Raw genomic sequence first — 15,574 nt, forward strand, 5'->3', positions numbered from 1 at the left:
ACTCATAAAAAGTCATATTCTATAAATATTTTGTTAATATCTCTATCATTTATATTTTATTTTTTTGTTCAAAATCATTTGTTTTTCAAATTCAATATAATTTCTAAACTTAACAGATTCTTTGTACAGATTAGGCCACCTAATGCTTTTGGATCAGTAGCCCAAAGAATGCAGTGATTTTATCTTTTAAGGTACACTTTTCGCACAATCGATTTCATTAAGTTCCCATTTCTGGATGTTGAATATTCTTTACTTCACTTTTTGCTATTGCTGTGTGTCCAAAATGTGGAAACTATGACCTAGAGGCAATGTTATCTTATTGTTATATGTTAAAGGAAATGTAGCAGCAAGAAATGAATATTCATTGTTTTAGTATTCAATTTTGTATGTCTCCAGGCATACAAATATGTTAATTTCTTTTCCTTTCTTGAAATGTCCTATTAAAAAAGACATATTGATTATCTTTTTGATTAATGGAATGTAATTGGTTTGTTGTTTTGGTTAGTTTGCCTTCTACTTGATAAAATTATGCGATAGCAAATAACTTAAAACAATAAGGCTACATGCTGTTGATTTGATGGTGGCTTACATTATGGAAAGTTTGTTAAGTTTGAAGTTCATTGTGGGTAGAAAGGGTTGTAGACTTTTTAGATTAGAGGGATTGAAATTGTCACCCTTTAAAAAGGTTACAAGTTAGTGGTAAGTCACATATTCCTCACAACTTACAGCAGTAAATGTAAAAGCCAACCATAGAATTGAGTGCCAGAAGATGAAAAAAAGTAAAATGTAAAAAATTAGGAATATTGCACAAAATTTAGAATTTAAGATTTCATCCACATCAATTTACGTTACACACTAGTCTTCGTATTCTTCTTGAATTGAGTTAAATAATTTCCCACTTCATGAGCTCCCTACCCAGATTTTTTCTTTTTCTCTTACTTTCCGGGGACAAAGTTTGTGGCATAGGCCCAGGCATTGTTGTTAACTGGGTCAGCAAGGTGGTCCGCGAGGTTCTCCAATGGGCCTTTTCCAGTCACAATTGCCTGAACAAAGAACCCAAACATAGAAAACATGGCAAGTCTGCCATTCTTGATTTCCTTTACTTTAAGCTCAGCAAATGCCTCTGGATCATCAGCAAGGCCCAATGGGTCAAAGCTTCCACCGGGGTAGAGTGGGTCGGTCACCTCACCGAGCGGCCCACCAGCAATACGGTAACCCTCAATGGCGCCCATCAAGATGACTTGTGTAGCCCAGATGGCCAAAATGCTTTGGGCATGGATCAAGCTTGGGTTGCCCAAGTAGTCAAGTCCACCCTCGCTAAAGATTTGGGCTCCAGCCTTGAACCACACAGCCTCGCCGAACTTGACACCGTTGCGGGCCAAGAGCTCGGGGAATACACACCCAAGAGCTCCAAGCATGGCCCATCTGCAATGGATCACCTCAAGTTCACGGTTCTTGGCAAATGTTTCTGGGTCTGCCGATAGCCCAGCAGTGTCCCAACCATAGTCACCTGGGAATTCACCTTTGAGGTAGGATGGAGGCTCACCAGAGAGTGGGCCCAAATACAAGACTCGGTCAGGGCCGTACCATGGGCTTCCAGATGGGACTGGCTTGGTAGTCTTTCTCATGGTGATCCTTCCACCACCAAGAAGCTCCGGGGTGGATGGAGAGAGTTTTACTGCCTTTCCGGCAAAAGAAGGTGAAGAGAGAGCCATTGTGGAAGCAGCCATTGAAGAAATAAAATAAAAAGTTTTGAAAGAAACAACACTAGAAATGAAAGCTTATGGGTAGTTTAGCTGTGGGTTGAGTTTGATGGGGCTACAAGCACTGTATTAATATAACTTGAGGCCACAAGGGTCCTTATCTCTGGAGATCTTTATCTTTACTCTTATTGGCTGGTTGCATTTTGAAAGCTTGACATTGGATCTCTAGTTGTCACTTGGCACTCTCTCCACCACTTACCACCCTTTGGACTTGTTCACACAATGTAGCAAAAATCTCATGAAATATTTCAAGTTTCTGCATCAACCAATGGGACTTCACCACTATGCATGCTGTTGGATATTTGCTACATCTTCATGGATAAAGAATCAATAATTCGCAGCAGCATTGCGATTGATACTGTCAATTCAGCAAATGAATATGACAAATGGATTAAGACCCCACTTACATATGTGGTAGCTAGGGACTATGAAAATGTAAGTGATATATTGATAAATGATGAGATTTGATAGTAGATTCAAGTTATTACTGAGTACTGACAGCAATAGACTATGAAAAGGTTAAAACCTGCTTATGAGAAAAAGAATCCGAAATAGAAGGAAAGAGACATTAAAAATGGGTTAATCCTTGTCCTTGGGTTGTTGGTTTGAAACTTTGATGTAGGAAGGGTTAGGCTTTTCAGGGTAAATTTTTTAAGTGGAAAAGGTGATTGTTAAGTATGGGGTTATAAATGAATCAAAGTGCAGTAATTTGAATCCGTGTGTATGTGTGGGTAAACTGGAGAAGGATTTGAGAAAAAAAAAAACTAAGGGTCATTGGTTGGTACAGTGATAAAAGCTCAGCTGACTCAATTAAAGCTCTCTCAAGTTTGATTTCCTTTAGTTTGGTCTCGATTTGGGTTTGGCCTTTTTTTACATGAATAGAGTGAGCTACATGAATTCTCTTTTTTTATTTATTTTATTATAGCCATGACTATAATATTTATTTTTTTGAAATAATTTTTTATTATCTTATTCCATGTTAGTTTTGATCGATCTTGTTGTCGTTTACCTTTTATGTAAATATATCTTATTTTTCTTATTGGCGCGTCATATGGTTTACATTCTATGTGGTCATACTATTTAAGTCTTATCTTATTTTGTCACTAATAGGTGGTGTGTTAATTCTTTATTTTATTTTTATTTTTATTTTTTATCACTTTTATTAGTAAATCTTTCTTTTCTGTTAACTAATATTTACCATTCCCATTTCTTTTTTTCTTTTTCCTTTTTCAAAAATAACATTCTCATTTTTACAACATGAATGTGTTATTTTTGTTTCTTTTTTACATCTAACACTAATTACAAGAAAAGCAACCAATTATTTCCAGACTTCTTGGGACGGGATTCAATATAACCCGCTCCACCTCACCCCATTGGGACGGGTTTGGGATCTTTTTAATAGGATTAGGGGAGTTGGGGAAGATACTTTAAACCAATCCTGCCCTGTACCCCCAATTAATAATAAATATGTAACTAAATATTTTTTATTAATTATAGTTTTTCTTTTTCCAAAAAAAATGATACTTAAATTTTGTAAAAAAAATATATATATATCTTAAATTTATTCAAATTTGATTTTTTTTTTCAAGATAAATATATGTTGGACTGACCTCAACCTAGCTTTTTATATGCGTGACATGTTTTTGAAATAGGGGTGTTCCAACTTAAACCGGCTGGAGCTTTATGCGAGTTAGTGATCGTCTGAGGCCCCAGCCAATAGGAAGGCCTCTAAATTTTTTTACTTCCTTATATATTATAATCTTTTTAAAAAATTTATTTTTTATTTGTGTTAAATAGAGACATTTAATAGTGGGCTTAAAAAACTCTATCCATTCTCACCTTTATTTTTTTATTTTTTTATTATTATTTTTTCTCCTTTATATATTAAAACTCTTCTAAAAATTTTATTTCTATTAGATCTTAACAACTAGAAAGATTTAATAGTTGGCCTAAAAAAATTTTATTCTTATTTCACATTCTCCTTTAATATATATATATATTTCCCAATGATCATTTCACCCATATATATTTAACGTTGTAGTGTGAATTGATGAAACCTTCCATATTCTTCCAAGACTCCTACTACATATTTATTTTTATCTTCTCTTTTGTTTTTCATTTTTCTTATTCCTCACATATTTTCTCAATATTTCACCTGTGAGAAAATTTTGTGCAGACTTTATTCTATTGAATAATTTGTTGAAGCCTTGGATCAAATTTTTCAAAATCAGATTCTATTGTTCTATAACTTAAATTATTTTATAGTTTTATTCATTTTTGTTATCATAAAATCTTATATTTTGTTTGTGAGTTGTAATAATTTTTTTATAATTATTGTTGAATATGTTTATTAAAAAGTATGAATCTGAATATGAAAAACTTAAAAAGAAGAGAAAATTAGAAAGACTAATTAAATCTGAAAAATTAATAAATGAACAACCAAGTTTTGTAGAGGAATTAGAAGAGTAATTATACATTAATGAAAGAAAAAGATATTAGTGACTAAATATGTGATAAGAAAAATCTTTATGAAAAACAGCAACAAAAAAAGAAAAAAAAGAAGAAAGTGAAATAAAAAATCATATTCTATTCCCAAAAATATCTATGACCTCGGACAATGAAAAAATATTGATAAGAGATTTATTAGTAAAAAATGGTCAAATTAGATATAATGATTTAATTATCCTAAAGATGAAAATTTTAGGCATTTTTCAACTACGTACATATTATATTTGAAAATTACTAATGGAAAGAAACATTATAGAAAATGTCACGTGTATTCAAAAGATTTGGATATAGTGTTTTGTCTTTTGTGGCAAGTTATTTAATTCAAAGTAATATTCAATTAGCTAATAATAAAACTAAAGATTGAAAAAAACTGAGTGCCAATTAAATTTAAAAATTATATAACATCAAATGAGAATATTCTAACATAAAAGACCACTTTATTTATTTTGCAAGGTCAAATTATATTAAGCCGCCCAGTTGATATCCTACTTGGACGTATGCTTTACAAGCTACATTTCCAATTCTTAAACAAATAAATTTATTTCCCTCTTCGAAGATGTTTCAAGAAAAATAAGTTTTTTTGGCTATCCCATCAATAAGTGTTAAATAAAAAAAGGACTTGGATCCTCTAACTTAAATATTCTCCAAGTTATCCTAAGTTGAATTCTCTAATCCTTACTGATTGAGGTATTAAAACATGTCAACTAATTTAAAGAAAGTTTGAAAACTGCACTGTTTTGATATAAGAAAAATTTATCAAAGTTTAAAAACTGCACCATTTTGAATTAAGAAAAATTTACCATACTCTAACTACTTTTAACATCGTTATCTCTCTCTCATCTTTTCCAAAAAAAGATCCTCCTTCTCTCTCTTCTTTATTCCTATCTTAAACCAGTCGCGATGGTCTCAGTTTCTCTTTTAACCACACGTTCTCTCTCATCTTTTCTATATATATATAGGACTTTTGGTTGTATTTTCATAACTCCATCATTATCTATGCTTATATATATATATATATATATATATATATATTCTCTTCCAATCATTACTATTGTAGTAAAAGTTGCATGTCTTGCAATCACATTTTCGTCCGTCTTAATTCCATGGCAAAGAACATTCATTTTTTGTACGAAATATTCCCCCAATCATGGGAATGACCAAGGGGAGATAGGGGGAGGATTTTTTTTTTAAAAGATGAGGGAGAGATAACGACGTTAAATGTTGTTAGAGTATGGTGAATTTTCCTTAATTCAAAATGATATAGTTTTAAAACTTTGGTAAATTTTTCTTATATCAAAACAATGCAATTTTCAAACTTTCTTTAAATTAGTTGATATAGTTTAACCCCATCAGTAGATATATTTTAAATGTCGCGTGTCAAGCTGTAAGGAATTCAACTTAGAATAACTTAGTCAACGGCTTTAATTTCAGAGGTATTATTATAATCTTCAGAACTATCTGCCACGTGGGGGTTCAACATATTTTTTTCATATAATTTCTTATTAATGTGCATCTTTCCAATTCTCTTTATTAAATTGATGAGGGAAAATGTTATAATGTTATAAACATTGATGAGTTGTGTGTAATCATTATATTCCTCGGGATGGAAAGTAGTAATTTTTATCTAACATTATCCGATATGTATTTATACGGTAATAGTAATTATTATGAAATTTGAAATTTTAGAGAAAGATAATCAATCAAAAGAGTAGTCATGAGTCATGACTAGAGAATTTATTATTATCTATCCAAAAAAGAAAGATAATTAAATTATTAATTAAAAGAATTATAGAGTAGTCATGACATTTAAGAAAAAAAATTAAAAGGCTAGTTTAGAGGTTTGATTTTAATATATGTTCAAACTAACTGGAAGATCTGAAATTAAACTGCATTTGCATAAATCATTTGATTTGAAATATAGATATGGATTTCAAATAAATTCTTCAAGGTTTATTCCTTAAATAATAGGAAAGGAATTGTGAGACATTGGTTGGTAGAGATTTAGAACAAATTGAAACTTTTTATTGTCCAATATATGTTTGAACTTGGATCCTCTCCTATGTCTTTTTCATATTTGATATGTACTTTTACATCGCTTATGCAACAACTTATCATCAATAACATAACAACTTTACATCACTTTGTAACAATTACCTTACATAGTTTTTCATGGAGTTACATTTGGTGACATAGCTGTTGTAAATATTTATACAAAATGAATACAGAGGAGTGAATTTTGTTCATGTTAGATAATGTCACAACCTAGTAATGGTTGAAAATGGAAAAGAGTTGTTCGATATGAATAGATCATCCTCTATACGTAAAGATCTAAGATATTCCTTTATACGAAAAGATCTAATAAATATCGATCACTTGCCTTGCAATATACGATTGTTCAACTGGGGGTTGATATAAGTATGGACGCTACTTCTAATAATGCCGTGTTTATTTTTTTTTCATTTCAGAATCAATGGTTTTAAGATATTTTTGGATGTCTGATCTATGTTAAACATGTTTATAATCTGTAAAAATGATTATTTTTTGACACAGTGATACAGGAGCTATATCCACTTCATGTTAAAATCGATATATTCCTGAAAACGTGTGTAATATATGTATCTTGAACATGTGTTCGATATATTTTGAACTTGTCCATGGACAAAAAAAAAGTGCGGACAATACTTCTAATAACGACGTGTTTTTTTCATGTTAGAATCAATGGTTTTAAGATATATTTGAACACTTGTATGTTATATGTTGAACAAATTTATATTTTGTAAAAATTATTACTTTTTGACATGCGATACATGAGCTACACTTATTGAATATCCACTTCATCTTAGAATCGATATACTTTTGAAAACATGTGTAATATATCTTAAACGTGTGTTCGATATATTTTGAACTTGTCTGTAATAATGAGATTAACTCCTTGCGACCCATGTGAATATGATTATTGGTTATTTTTCATTTTTGTTAGATGAGGAGCGTTACTTAAATAATATATATAAATATGTGTATGAGAGCCAATTATCACTTCATTTCACTTGCCCAAAAAATAAGTTCTCACTTCATTTCCTTTCTTCTGCATTTTCCATCAAAACTATTGCCATGGAGAACTAGAGGTCGCCAAAAGATTGACATGAAGAAGAGAGAGAACGAAGAAGACCGCCTCATAACCTTCTCAAAGCGCCGAGCTGGCCTTTACAAGAAGGCGAGTGAGCTCTGTATTCTCTGCGACGCAGACATTGGCGTTGTTATCTTTTCTCCAACTGGGAAACAATTCTCATTTGCTCATCCCAGTATAGAGTCCATCGCGAACCAGTTCTTGAGCCGCAACCCTCAGCCAAATGAGAGTGCTTCTCAGCTCTTTGAGGCTCACCGCAGGGCTAGAGTCAACGAGCTCAACGAGAAGCTCAATGATCAGACAGCTAGGGCAGATGGTGAAAAGGAGAGAGAGAAGATGCTAGAACACATTGCAAGAGGTCGCGGAAACCGGAACTGGTTTGATGCATCCATTTTGGATGGGTTGAACAAAGAAGAGGTTGATAGATTGATTGCACGTTTTTTGGAGGTGCAGATGATGTGCTACAACAGAGGGAATGAGTTGGCTGTAGGGATGGGGACTTCGTCTTCGTCCTCGGCTCGTGCAGGTTATCCGGTAATTTCAGGTCCAAGCCAGGGTCCTTCTGCTGCTCCTCCAAGCTATGACTATGACTAAGGTGGCATCCAGTGATTTCTGAACAAATGAACTAAATAAGGTTTTTATACTACCATAGTTATTTAAGTTTGTGTTATGGTTTGAAGTTGCTTATGATGTGAGAATGAACCCTAGATTTATTGTTTTGTGTTCAAGATGTTAATTGGGAAAATTGATGAAATCTAGGGTTTGATCTTTGTATCCCACCATTAGCACACCTTTCATGAGTAGGCGTGTCATATAAATTTAAGAGGATATATCTATTGCAGTCTTATGATGGACTTTAATTAATTCCTCCATTATTTTCTGCCTTTTGTTGTCCTAATTAATGTTTTACAAAATGTATATATGACATTGTTGTGGTTAGTCATGGTTACACAACATGAAACACCCGAGATAGACGAAATATTCGACATTATTTTGAACAAAGTTCTTGTCCTTACACTTTTTGAAATTCTGTTTTTTTCAAATCAATTTCTTCTAATTAGGAAAAAAAATAAAAAATCAATTTCTTTATATTACTTACTAATCTAGTTGTGCGTTTTTCCAATTCTGATTTTTTTTTTTTTTAAATTAAACTTTCTGCTGGATCTAATAACAAATCCGAATATTTAACTTTAAAATAACTTGACTGAAATTGTGCAAAAATGGGATGAGTTTTTGCCAAATTAATTTCAACAGATCAATAAGCTTCATTAAGAAAAATCTACCAAATAATTTTTTTTCAATCTATTGGCCTTTCCCACATTAGGCAATCCAATTTTATCTAATCAAATTCTTTCCAAAATCTTCAATGGTCAAGCTATAATAGTTATATATATCAAACAAAAATGTTCAATATTTTCATAATGAAATCAATTAAACATAACAAGAAAGAAATTAAAAACTTCCCAAATGAAGGATTGGAATTCCATAGTACATATATATAACAACTACAAAAGCACATCCCTGCAAGAATAACTGACTGCAGCAAATACAACCTTTGATGAGGCAAATGATATTTTGTGGCGATGCTGCTTTGTTCCTAAATGCCCTTGTATTTCTTTCCAACCATAGGAAGTAAACTGCGGCATTAAAGAGAAGCTTGTGAACATTGAACTGTAGTGGATTCCATGTACTGAAACTGCATTTGAAGAAAAGATTATCAGGTGACTCATATCCAGAGAGGCACAGGTAGTATGCATCGGTGTAGTGCTTCTTCCTCATTGCCTTAAGAGTCCACCCCTTCGACTATATTGCTCTAATATATCATCCTTTTGCTGAATTGCTGAATGATTCTTTTTTCAATAGTCAGTCTTCTGCAATGGTGGGTTAATAATAAATGAATGAAAAAAAAACTATATTTTAAGTGATTTTACATGTGAAAATTTTAACCATTTGAAGTGAATGAGAGAAGAGAAAATAAAAAGATAAAAATTATATAAATCTCACATGAATTTATCTAATAATGGTTACATTTTGTCTGTTTATTTAGTTAGCACAAGGATGCTAAGTTAGAAGGGTCAAAAAAATGTGGACTATGGCAAAAAGTCTGAAGGAGACATCTTTGATTGTCCATTTGTTAATATAAATATCATTAATGTATTATCTATCTATTTTATTTTAAATATATACATCATTTTTTTTTTTTTTGTCTCAAAGATAAAGTAAAGTAAATTTAACATTGAGTAAAATGATGAAATTTTATACAATCGTTAATATTTATAAATATAGAAATTGACTGTTATTTACAAGATCCTTTTTGTGGAAAAATAATGTTTACATGATCAAATTTATATGTTGAGCAGAGACTTAATGCTATACTGTTTAGTTTTGTTTCTCGGGTTGATGTCAATTCTTGTTCCAAAGAAACGAAAATCCTTATTAAGACCGGATTGTTTTGTTTTTCTTTGTTCGGCTTTGGGCCTTGCTGGGCTAAGCCTATATATATATATACATATAATACACTATTATAGAAAGAAGATCGAGATTTCATTATACATACAGGGAAAGAAAGAGAGTGTTTTCCTCGGGAGGAGCTAGGGTTTGGATTTGAAGATCGATCACTAAAACTTGGGTTCGATCAGCAATGGAGAACAAGGCAAAGAGACAGAGCAAGGGACGACAAATAATCCCGATGAAGAAAATACCGAGCAAAAACAACCTACACGTGACCTTCTCGAAGCGCCGGAAAGGTCTCATGAAGAAGGCCGGTGAACTGAGCGTCCTGTGTGGTGCGGAGGTTGCCGTTGTAGTCGTGTCACCTGCCAAAAAGATCTACACCTTCGGCAGCCCGGCCGCCGAACCAGTCATCGATCGCTTCCTCGCCCAATACCCTAACCCTAACCCTAATTCTTCCACAGTGTCACCATATGATCATGATGATAATAAGCTCAGAGTGCAACTTAGCAAGAACAAATATTTGGAGGCTTTGGGTGAGTTAGAAGCCAAGACAAAGCAAGGAAAACCGAGTGAAACCGGGTATTGGTGGGAGGGTCCGATTCAAGAATTGGGGCTACAGGACCTTGAGCATTATATTGCTTCATTGGAATTGTTGAATAAGAATGTGAAGACTCGAGCCGATCAGATGGTAAACGAAGCGGCGTCGAAGAATAATTTGATCATGAATCAAGCGGCGGCGGATCAGACGACAATGGAAGGTTCGAAGAATAATTGGATCATGAATCAAGGGGCGGATCAGATGGCAATGGAAGCGTCCAAGAATAATTTGATCATGAATCAAAAGGCGGATCAGAAGGCAATGCCGCCATCCAGTTTCTTGGCTTCTGATCAGAATGATCAGAATCTTCCGTATTTTCCGTTGGAAGGCACTGGTTTTGGTAATGATTTTGATTACGAGTTTGGTAATTACGATTTTGGTAACTTTGAATTGGATTTCTAGTTTCTTGGATTTGTATGTAAACCCTAACTTTGAGAAGGGTCTGCTAGCTAGGGTTTAACTTCAGGTTTTATTAATTTATTCTTTTATTAGTGGTGAAACGCCCTAATTCACCTAGGGTTTTTCTAGGGTTTATTATATACGATGTGACTTTACATGGAGAGCTTGACAGATGAGTTCAAATAATATGGTATAAAATTAATTAATACCAGTTATATTAATAGTAAATTGAAGCTGTTTGGATGATATTAAGCTAGCTTTTAGTTTTTCCATGTATGTCATATGTAAAATATGTAATATATATTAATCCAAATAACTTGATATCTATAACACTTGCCTTTACACTAATGCCCATTTGTGGCAAAAGATCAAAATCTAAATGATCTTAACAGGACGCTTGTGTTGTGTCGTGTTACACTTTAGACTAATGCCCATTTGTGGCAAAAGATCAAATCTTCTCACATCAAGCTCAAACAACTGTGTGCTTTTTCACTTAAAATCTCTTCTTTGCAAAGTTCCAAGTAAAACTCAAGACATACAGAGTCTAAACTACGGACGAAAAACCGAGGAAAATTCATAGCCAACGGCTTAGGAAACAAGCTGGTCGAATTTTACAAGTATAATTTTTAAAAAAAATACAGAGCTCTAGATTGATAGCCTAATGAAAGAGGATGGGAGATCCCGGCCAGTCCTCCAATGCACGAAGAGGTTCCTCTCAATGTTTCCATGTAGTAGAGATCATCTTCCCTCTAATGGTTTCAACTATACACTTGAAGAGTTGGGTAGAAGAGGAACATTTTCCTTGAAAGATTCTGCAATTTCTTTTCTTCCATATGTAGTGTAGTACAAGCTAGCTGCCAGACTCATTTTGCACATGCAGCCAAGAAGAACACAATTTGGAGTCATCTTTCCAGTGATGAGAGGACCATAGAATAAGATCATTCCAAGACGAAGGCAGAATGTGGAAACGGCATTTGAATTGAATGAAACTCCAAATAGGCTTAGTGTACGTATTCACATTCATAGAACAGATGAGAATGAGATTCAGCACTTGACGAGAGCAAAAGCAACAGAAATTGGGCCAATGAATGTCTCCATGATTTGAAGTTTTTCTTGAATATATAGCCAACCATAACATGAAGTTATGACTAGGAGGAATGCAAGGTGTGAACCAAACAACATGAGCCCAAGTGATTAATCCTTGCAGAGATTTTTTCCACCGAAGTGCTTGATTGGAGTATAATTTTGCCCTTGAATTGTTGTTTGAGAGTCCAAAGTGTGCATTTGCTGGTCTAATATCTTTTGCTACTCCTTTCGCAAATCATTGTAACTTTTCAATGAAACAAGTTAACAATAAAGTGATTGATATGCATGGGATGGAGATGAAATGAATCAATTTAGTATGAACTTATTTAACATGAAAAAATAAAAATAAAAAAAAAATAATTAATTCTCGGAGTACCTTCAAGTAGTTAGAGAGAGCATACTAGTAGAATTGAATAATCCTCGGGAAATCAAAGTTAAATCTAATACCAACTGATTATTATTTAACATTGTATCTTATGCTCGAGGGAGGGATGTAAAGAATCGAATCCCAAACAAAATGGTAGTGTAGAGGTAGATAGTGAAATGAAATAATTTCAAAACATGATTAATTCCTTCCAACAAAAATTGTTCATCGAATGATAATGTTTCGTGTAAATTAACCACCCAAACATGATTTAATTAAATAATTTTACTTCATTTTGATTGCGAAGAAGAAGATTGCCACTGTGATTGATTTTTTTTTTTTTTACTTTTTCCGGACTCTATTGCCTTCTGTGCTTGAACTGGCCACTGCCCTCTATGGTTGAATGGGAAGGATTTTTTTATATATATTTTTATGCTTTGCGAATTTCCTTCCATGGTTGAACGGATAGCAAGGATTTATTTGTTATGCTTTGTGAATTTCTTAATTAGCCAGTATGGTCAAACGCAAGGACAAATTTTTTTTTCTTCTTCTTTTTCTTGGGAATGACGGCAAATAGTATAAAAGAAAAATATAACCAAATTGATTTTAATTTAGTTTCTATTAAAAATATGTCTAATTTTATCATTTCTTGTTAATAATATATAATCATAATAAAAAGAAAAAGAGTAAGTTTCTTAAAATATAAAAAAGAAAACTGATTACCAAATTGGCTAGGAAAGGTGTTTAAGGGAACTGTATATTACTATATATACATACACACTAAATATATATAGTAGTGCTATTCATACCCTAAAAACTTCCATCACGACACGACCCGACCCGACCTCCTCCTTCCTCTCTCTCACGAAATCTGCCATCCCATAAAAACTTGCGACAAGTTACACGGCTGCTATGCTATAAGAAGCAGCAACATTACTTTCCAGAAATTCAGATTCTATTGGATCTTCAATAGTGGGACAACTCACGCCAGAACAATACACTCAACTGCCTCTCACTTTTGAATATTGATAGTCGCAATTCTTCAGCGAATTTAGCAGGTATTTCTTTTTCATGCCCTTTATTTAGTTCACAGCCAATGTCATGGATTATTGAGACCAAGGGCGGAGCCAATTAAGGCCTGAGGCACGTGTCTTTGACCTGGCCCGCCCAATAAAATATATATAGTTAATTTGTAATTTTTTTTAATATATAATATATGAAAAATTATATATGGTGCCCCTTCTAAATTTTTAATTTTTAAAATTATCTTAACTTTTTCTTTCTTTTGTTCTTTAAATTTATTTATAAAAAAAAAAAAAAAAGTCAAATTTCCCTTTTTAAATCATAATGTAATTTTTTTTATGTCTTGGATTATTGGTCAGAACAAGGGCACCCTCGCCCGTCCAATAAAATATATATAGTTAATTTGTAATTTTTTTTAGTATATATGAAAATTTATATATCATGCCCCCTCTAAATTTTTAATTTCTAAAATTATCATAACTTTTTTTTTCTTTTGTTCCTTAAATTTCTAAAAAAAAAAGAAATCAAATTTCCTCTTTAAAATTCTTGTCTTTGCGTGTTATATATTAGTTGACTTTCTTTTTCTTTTTTTAAACTGTGTCCCCTATGAATTAAAATCATGCCTCCCCTTGTTGAGACACTGGTGCTTCAGAACACAATGTTCCTTCCACTGTAAATCTCCATTACACTAAGCATATTATACGGACAACGAATCAACTTCTCTGTAAGATTTATTTCAATTTTTAGGTTTTGTTAATGGATGTTCATGTTCTTGGGTTAGTATTTCAGATGTCTTTTGACGAGACTGTTGGTTGTGGTTTACATGTTTTGGGGTTGTAATCGGGTAGTATTGAGTGTTTTGGGGATGATTTAATTGTTGGTTTGGTTTTGAGGATACTAAAAAAATCAGGGAAGTCTGCACCAAATATTGCAACAAACTCATAGTCTTTGACATATTCACAGGCCATGGCTGACTTAAGATTGCCAGTTTTGTACCCTGTTCTGATGAATCAATGTCTATAGATTATGTTTCCATGAAAAGACTCTCACACACAGATTTCAAATGCAAGCACACACTGTAATTGGTTTTTTTTCATGACCACTGTAATTCACTTCACCTTGTGCTTTTTCCTGCAGGCGTGCGTGTACTGTAACATCTCACTAGGACGTACTGCTGTTACACTAGGTGAATTAAAGAGGCTATGGAGAACAAGGCGAAGAGACACAGCAAGGGTCGACAAAAGATCGAGATGAAGATAATAGATAACAAAAGCAACCGACACGTGACCTTCTCGAAGCGCCGGAAAGGTCTCGTCAAGAAGGCGGGTGAACTGAGTGTCCTGTGTGGTGCGGAGGTTGCCCTTGTAGTCCTGTCACCTGCCAAAAAGATCTACACCTTCGGCAGCCCATCCCCCGACACAGTCGTCGATCGCTTCCTCACCCAATACCCTAACCCTAATTCTTCCACTCTAGTGTCACCACATGATCCACATGATCATGATGATAATAAGCTCCGAGTGCAACAACTTAGCAAGAACAATTATTTGGAGGCTTTGGGTGACTTACAAGCCAAGTCGGAACAAAGAAAACCGAGTGGAACCGGGTATTGGTGGGACGACCCCATTCAAGAATTAGGGTTAGAGGAGCTTGAGCATTTTATTGCTTCGTTGGAAGTGTTGAAGAAGAATGTGGTGACTCGAGCTGATCAGATGGCTCGAGCGGATCAGATGGCAGCGGATCAGATGAAGAATAATTTGATTATAAATCAGGCGGCGGATCAGATGAAAATGGAGAGGGCTACTTTTGAGGCTTTTGAGGCTTTTGATCCAAATCTGCTGCCGATGAGAGGCACTGGTTTTGGTTTTGGTTTTGGTAATGATTTTGGTAATTTTGATTTGAGTTATTATTAGTTTATTGGATTGAGAAGGGTCTGCTAGCTAGGGTTTAACTTCGGTTTTGTTAATTTCTTCTTTTATTAGTGGTGAAACGCCCTAATTATTCACCCTAGGTTTTTCTAGGTTTATTATATATATATACCGTATGCAAGAATGTGACTTTACATGGAGAGCTTCTTCAGACGTGTTTGAAAGAATATGGTATAAAGTAAATTAATAAAAGTGATGTTAAAGTGAAGCTTTTTGGATGATATTAATACCATTGATATGTGTATGTGGTTTTTTCTTGTTATAACATTAATGAACATTACTAGTGGAAGCTAGCCTTTAGTTTTTATATGTATGTCATATGTAATA

At 33.5% G+C, this 15,574-nt stretch overlaps 4 protein-coding genes across 4 annotated transcripts; 3 read left to right on the forward strand and 1 right to left on the reverse strand.

The window, feature by feature from the left end:
• Nucleotides 1–803: 803 nt before the first annotated feature.
• LOC132311230 (chlorophyll a-b binding protein of LHCII type 1-like) lies at nt 804–1,817 on the reverse strand. The gene has a single exon (XM_059809058.1). The coding sequence runs from the start codon at nt 1,728–1,730 to the stop codon at nt 936–938; it is 795 nt and encodes a 264-aa protein (XP_059665041.1). The 5' UTR covers nt 1,731–1,817; the 3' UTR covers nt 804–935.
• Nucleotides 1,818–7,139: 5,322 nt separating this feature from the next.
• LOC132312534 (agamous-like MADS-box protein AGL62) lies at nt 7,140–8,216 on the forward strand. Its single transcript, XM_059810963.1, has one exon. The coding sequence runs from the start codon at nt 7,285–7,287 to the stop codon at nt 7,990–7,992; it is 708 nt and encodes a 235-aa protein (XP_059666946.1). The 5' UTR covers nt 7,140–7,284; the 3' UTR covers nt 7,993–8,216.
• Nucleotides 8,217–10,039: 1,823 nt separating this feature from the next.
• LOC132279542 (agamous-like MADS-box protein AGL62) lies at nt 10,040–10,852 on the forward strand. The gene has a single exon (XM_059781545.1). The coding sequence runs from the start codon at nt 10,040–10,042 to the stop codon at nt 10,850–10,852; it is 813 nt and encodes a 270-aa protein (XP_059637528.1).
• A 3,672-nt stretch (nt 10,853–14,524) lies between these two features.
• On the forward strand, nt 14,525–15,232 carry LOC132279546 (agamous-like MADS-box protein AGL62). Its single transcript, XM_059781560.1, has one exon. The coding sequence runs from the start codon at nt 14,525–14,527 to the stop codon at nt 15,230–15,232; it is 708 nt and encodes a 235-aa protein (XP_059637543.1).
• The last annotated feature ends 342 nt before the right edge of the window (nt 15,233–15,574 follow it).

The sequence above is a fragment of the Cornus florida genome, unplaced genomic scaffold (genome assembly GCF_030987335.1).
Source record: "Cornus florida cultivar Cherokee Brave unplaced genomic scaffold, ASM3098733v1 CherokeeBrave_3.0.0_Hap2_Chr01, whole genome shotgun sequence".
Lineage (NCBI taxonomy): Eukaryota > Viridiplantae > Streptophyta > Magnoliopsida > Cornales > Cornaceae > Cornus > Cornus florida.

Excerpts from the sequence above, each read along its gene's own strand:
- LOC132279542 (XM_059781545.1), top strand. The coding sequence starts at position 10,040 with ATGGAGAACAAGGCAAAGAGACAGAGCAAGGGACGACAAATAATCCCG.
- LOC132311230 (XM_059809058.1), bottom strand. The coding sequence starts at position 1,730 with ATGGCTGCTTCCACAATGGCTCTCTCTTCACCTTCTTTTGCCGGAAAG.
- LOC132279546 (XM_059781560.1), top strand. The coding sequence starts at position 14,525 with ATGGAGAACAAGGCGAAGAGACACAGCAAGGGTCGACAAAAGATCGAG.
- LOC132312534 (XM_059810963.1), top strand. The coding sequence starts at position 7,285 with ATGTGTATGAGAGCCAATTATCACTTCATTTCACTTGCCCAAAAAATA.